Source organism: Mus caroli, unplaced genomic scaffold, assembly GCF_900094665.2.
Source record: "Mus caroli unplaced genomic scaffold, CAROLI_EIJ_v1.1 scaffold_11228_U2_1, whole genome shotgun sequence".
In the NCBI taxonomy this organism is placed as follows: domain Eukaryota; kingdom Metazoa; phylum Chordata; class Mammalia; order Rodentia; family Muridae; genus Mus; species Mus caroli.
The window spans coordinates 6821-13120 of record NW_018390731.1 but is presented as its reverse complement, the minus strand read 5'-3'; the positions used below and the strand labels follow the sequence as shown (position 1 = coordinate 13120).

Genomic DNA, 6300 nt, shown 5'->3' with positions numbered 1-6300 from the left:
CATAAAAGAACACATACTGGAGAGAAGCCCTATAAATGTAAACAATGTGGTAAAGCTTTTGCTCTTCATGGCAACCTTCAAGACCATGAGAGGACACATACTGGAGAGAAGCCTTATGAATGTAAACAATGTGGCAAATCTTTTGCACAGAATAGGTATTTACAGCGTCATAAAAGAACACATACTGGAGAGAAGCCTTATGAATGTAAACAATGTGGTAAAGCCTTTTCTCTTCACAGCAATCTTCAAAGACATGAAAGGACACATACTGGAGAGAAGCCCTATGAGTGTAACCACTGTGGTAAAGCCTTTGCATATCAAGGAAATCTTAAGGTTCATAGAAGAACACATACTGGAGAGAAACCCTACGCATGTAACCAATGTGGTAAAGCCTCTGCATACCCCAGCCTTCTCCAAAGACATAAAAAATCACATACTGGAGAGAAGTCCTATGAATGTAACCAATGTGGTAAAGCCTTTGCTTGTCACAGCCATCTTCAAAGCCATGAGAGGACACATACTGGAGAGAAACCTTATGCATGTAACCACTGTGGGAAAGCATTTGCAGAAAACACTAATCTTGAAAAGCATAAAACAATTCTACACTGGAAAGACTCTCTATGTATGTAACCAATATGATAAAGCCTTTGCTCATCACCGCTATCTTCAAATCCACCGAAAGACACAACATAGAGGAAATAGACACTATGCATGTACCCAGTGTCATAAAGTGTTTTCACATAACAGTACTCTTCCATGCCATAAAAGACACGGACTGGATAGAAGCCCTATGAATGTAACCAATGTTTTAAGCCTTTGCTCAACACAGCCATCCTCAAAACCGTAACCAGACACATACTGGAGAGAAACACTATTCATGTAACCAGTGTGTTAAAGTGCTTTCACATACCAGTAATCTTCAGAGTCACAAAAGAACACATACTTCACAGAATCTCTGTCGATGTAAACAACGTGGTAAAGCCTTTGCACATGTGGTCTTCAAGGGCATTAAAAACCTAGATTGCAGTGAACTCTTATGAATGTAATCAACTTGATTAAGACTTTGCATATCAGAGTCTCCTCCTTTTACATGAAAAGAATCATTCAGCAGAGAGATACTGTGAGTTTTGTGTGTGTGTGTAGGCGTGTAACTCTTTTGTCTACCATTCCATACTTTTTCTCTGGTTAACTACATTGCCTATTTTGATATGAGGAATTGTGTTTTTTTATTGGAATATGTTATGTCTTGTTTAGTTGACATCCACAAGAGGCTGTCCTGCTGTTTTCCTGAGACAAGTTATCTGTCTTAGGTGTCCCTTTGTTCCTGCCCACATCTATTGCAGCAGCATCCAGAAGCCACAGAGACTCAGAGTTGCTTGATGTGTCCCAAGAGGTGGAACAGGCGTCAGGACCAGTGAGGTGTTTATACTATAAATGGCCAGAATTGAACTGTTAGAACTGGGCGAGAAGAGGTGCACTCTCGAATTTGGAGTCAAACTAGTTGACTGAGAGAAGCCAGCCACCTACACACCTCAGGCAAGTCATATGAGAAAGTTGTTTCAGAGAGACTGAGTCCCTTGAATGGGAAGTCCTGTATGCTCTTCCCGTGGTTTCGGTACCACATGAATGAAAAGGAGGGCATGAAACTCGTAGGCATGTTTGAGAAGAATGTTTTATTGAAGGGATGAGCAATAGCACAACTATGTGCACCTGGAAACATCCAAGCCTCAGCTGTGCAAAGTACACTTGGACTTGAGTTTGTCAGTGAAGGAGTTAAAAATAAATTGAAGAGTGAGGAGAAAGTGTGAGAAGCAAGTTCTATGGGAACCCATGGGGTTTACAGGAAAAGGGAAGTTATGGGTAGGGCAGCAAATGTCAGTGACAAAAACAAGTTTAGGGAAGTGGTGGATATGAGAGGTGCTCAGAAGAGACAGGATTTTATTACAGGTAGTAGCAGCCAGCACTTGCTTTTGATATGTTAAATAAGTAAGCCATTTGTCCTGAGTTTCCTTGAGATTTCACAGCATACATATAAATGAGTGTTTGAGTATTATTTCAGTCTGCTTCATGGCATGTTTGTTAATCAGCCCTATGTTGTTTTCTGTGCAATTGCTTAAATGATATCTCTGCTTTTATTGACAATGATGTGCTTGTTTGGGAAATCATCAGAGTGCTGTAAAATATATTATGAACCTAATTTATCACTGATTTGAACTCCTTACATTCTACTTCTTAATGCTGTAGTCTTACATTATTACCTGTTTGTATTTTATATGTATGGGAATTTTGTTTACATGTAGATCTGTGAACTGCAAGCCAGAGGATGTTTCAGATCAACTAGAATTAGTATTGCAGAATGTCATGAATCCCCCTTTGAGCGTGCCTACTGTAACTGAGCCAGTGCCCTGTGGAGAAGCAGGAATTGCTGTTACTCATTGTGCCACCACATCTTTTAAAAAGTTAATCCAGTTTGCCATTCATTGAAGATTAATACAGCCCACGTGCCAGATTCTTTAACCATGCAAATACATGTTCTACATTTTGCAAATGAACTTTCCCATTAAATCTCTCAAGTACGCTGTGAATAAAGGTTGTATGTTTCCATGAGAAGTATTGCTTTGGTGTGTGTTTGTGTATGTGTGTGAGTGTGTGTGTGTGTGTTCATGTGTGTTTGTGTGTGTGTATGTGTGTGTATATAAAATGCCCTATCAGGATATTTTTCCTCCCATGAAAGAAACATATTTTAGTACGTTGTACAGGAAATCTCTTTTTATTCTAATGATTTTAAAATGAAAACATAATTTTTAATAAAATTAGTGTGTATTGATTTAATCTTACAATAACTTTACTTTCTCCATCTGTTTTTATTGATATGATTTTCATATATAGCTTAGAAGAAAATATGCTGATATGTAAAATCTTTTATGGATATTCAAAATAAAAAAATAATAATAATGCAAATTGTCAGTTTTAATTGATGACAAGAAAACCTGTATGGAGAGAGAATTTCTCTCCCTGGTGTGGCCTGGCCTCTTTCTAATACAGCTTCCTTACCAGTTTCTGGTCAGTAGGATATGGAAGGGAAAGGGAAAGCAGAGGAGACTATCCACAGACTTCCTTATCACATTTTGTACTCTCAAGAGCAAGGAATCTGCTCTTTCAGCGCATTTGTGATCTGCTACATCCTAAGAGATACAAAGGAATGGAGAGTCACAGGGATGGAGAGGCAAGGGCAGCAATTGTAGCTGAGGCAGAGTTCTTAGCAGCAGCTACTGTCCTAACCAGTATCAGGCCCACTGAATGCTGCTGTGCCTCCACTGCTAACAAAGGCTCAGTCTGTCACCTGTGCTGCTGGGGACATCCTGTAGCTGAGCAGTTGTGGTTGTCTTGTAAGTCTTAGTACAGGATCAGACAGAAGTTCACTGACTCTTCCTTGACACTCTTGATCTCCTCTGGACCCAGGTCTAGAATTCCATGCTTCTCTTCCTGTGCATGAATGTCTCCTGTGTCAGCAAAATGCTGTAAAACCATTATCTCCTTGGAATATCTGTGTGCTGTTAGGAAGCTGGGGTTTTCCACTTCAGGAGAAGCAATACTTGATCTATGTGTTTGCCTTTTGAAGAGAGCAGCATTATAGATTAAAAAGGAATGATTCCATGAAGTCTACAGAGTTGGATCATAGTGTGACTCTGTAAACTCCCCAAGTTTATTAGGCCTTCATCCTTTGTGCTTTTAAGTATATATGGTAGCTTCACATGTCTGGAATATTTTTGACATCAGCTAAGGTGCCTGACTCAAGTATTTTCTATTGATTGCTATAATACATAAAAAAGTGTAAGCACATCATGACTACTGCCATGTAAATAAAAAGGAGATTTTTTTATTATGCTAAATATGGTATTATTTTCTCAAAACACTAAAATAGGCCATGAATTAGTAATTTAGGACACAATATAAATGACATGTACAGTCAGGTCTGCACAAATCCCCCATGGTTCTTATAACACTGTCTTGGGTAGGGAGGCTTTAAAATGTGCACTCTTTAAATTACCTTTATTAAATTTATCAAGAAACCACAATGGGCGAGTTATTTTGGAGAAAAAAAACTTAATGTAAAAGAAATCACAAATCCTGGACCAGGATAAAGGAAATTTCTTCATTTGTCATCTGTGTTCTGTCGGCAGAAAAGTATCAAACTCTTCTGTAATTTAAAATTATCCTAAATGTAATATTGCAACTTCTCCAAAGTGCCTCCCTTAAAAACTGCAACTCAGGGGCAAGGAGGGTGGCAGGTGAGAAGTGACCTCTAGCTTCAGGTCACTGAGTCAGTACAATGCAGAAATGGCAAGCAAGGCTCTTCATGACTGAAGCAAGGCTGACAGGAAGTGGAGGGCATAGCCTACAGGCCTCCACTTCCAGCAGATGGCCAGAGGTGAGCTGAGGCAGGCTGCATCTTGAGGATGGGTCTCCATGATTTAGAACTCTGTGCTAAATGGTTCCTGTCTGATCTTATACGGGGTAGATCAATCATTTTCCCTGGGGGAGAGGTTTTCCCAGTTCTGAGCATCTTTCTGAAATGATTGAAAACATGCTCGAAAACTTCCTTCTGCATCAACCAGGGAGTGCCTGGTTCACAGGAAACGGCAACAACTGAACAGCTGCAGCATACGCCAGACTTAATGCAAAAGAAACTGTAAGAAAACCTTTAAAATTAACCTGCTATTATATTGTTCTGCTTGGACCTTAACTATGGCATCAGAGACTTGCTAATCTGGAAGACTGCAGAGCCAGTGACCCCACGACTATGTGCAGACCATCTGAAGTACTTGAAAGTTTTCTCATCTTCTACTGTTTCCTCTGAAAGCATGGGATTGAAACGCTCAAGGGACACACATCTTGTCTTGTCTTCTGGTAGAACTTCATAATAGGGGTAAGCATANGGCAGCTGGCACAGCTCAGAGTATCGGTGGGACTGTTCTTACCCGGTGCCTAGCCCTTGGGGACAGCACTTAGGGGTTCACCTCTTAGGAATCACACTTCCCTTAGTTTTGGATGGCCTGGCCGTCCTGACACCCAGGACTCTCCTTTGAGGTACTGTTCATGGCTGGCTGTGGCTCTGGACTCTTCCTGGCCAGTCACTTCTTAGTGCATGGATGTTGGGACACCCGGGCTAGTTGTTCTTGTGAAGGAGCAGAGGACAGAGCCACAGCCTTGCCTAGGGAGGCTGCTGGAGCTGAAATTCTCCCCATTGATCCCTTTAGTGACTGAAACACTTGAAGCCACTGTGAAGAGGATGGCTTTGCTCTGACCATGCTTCATTTCTGAGGATGCTGCCTCCATGGCCCATGACTTTCCATGGCTATCTACTACAGGCTGGTTTGTCCAAGAAGGCTCAACTGAGGGGCTGGGTATCCTCTTCTGACTTCTTAAGGCCACATGCTGGTTTGTCCGGGTCACCTCCTTGTGACTGCTTTACACTGGCCAGGCAAACACTCAGGGTCCCTGTCCCAGCCGTCATGCTTTGTGCCCTCTGATGCAGTGAGTGGGGTGAGGCCTATCAGTCAAGGATGGACTTCAGTGGATCTCCATATGAACCTGCAGGCCACGTTGAACATCATGGACACCATGATGTAGAGGTAGGGAAAGTTGATGCACAGCGGCCAAGCCAGGTCAAAGAATATGAGCAGCAGCCCCTTGCAGACGACCCCATAGGAGGGGGCAGCAGCTGAGGGCAGCAGCTGGACAGCCAGATCCGTGTAACAGAGCCAGGATGCTCCCACTACCTGGCTGCCCTCCCTCTCTGTACCCCATTGCCTAAGACCTCCTCCCCCAGGGCCAGTGCTCAACGATCTCAGGGACCAAGGGACACCAGCAGGTTGGCAGGCCACTTGGGAGCTCAGTGTGCACATCACTCTCCACAAGCTACCACCTGCGTTCCCAGCTGGGCTTCAGAGCCTAAATGGAGAAATTTTTAATGATGTCTTGAAAGTATGAGTTATAAAAGAGAAGAAACAGTAAATAAACAAAGAGACTTTGACATTGGTTTTGTGTGTGTTGAATTACAAATGTACTGATTTTTAAAAAATATTTTGTATAATCATTTATTTGCTTTATGTATATCAGTACACTGTAGTTGTCTTCAGACACATGAGAAGAGGGCATCAGATTCTATTACAGGTGGTGTGAGCCACCATGTGGTTACTGCAAATTTAACTTTGGAAGAGCAGTCAGTTTTATTTTCATTTATTTTTATGTTCTATTCATTTATTTTTGTAGAACAAGATTTTAATATTTTCAATT

The 6300-nt window shown here is 41.7% G+C and overlaps 1 protein-coding gene and 2 pseudogenes across 1 annotated transcript in view; 1 reads left to right on the top strand and 2 right to left on the bottom strand.

Moving 5' to 3' along the window:
• Positions 1-847, top strand: part of LOC110288803 (zinc finger protein 844-like) — an 8729-nt gene extending 7882 nt beyond the window's left edge. The window contains 1 exon segment of the mRNA XM_029473893.1: positions 5-847. Within this exon segment, the coding sequence (XP_029329753.1) occupies positions 5-847 (843 nt within the window).
• A 3900-nt stretch (positions 848-4747) lies between these two features.
• On the bottom strand, positions 4748-5518 carry LOC110288801 (annotated as a pseudogene).
• A 43-nt stretch (positions 5519-5561) lies between these two features.
• LOC110288802 overlaps positions 5562-6300 on the bottom strand; it is a 2772-nt pseudogene continuing 2033 nt past the window's right edge.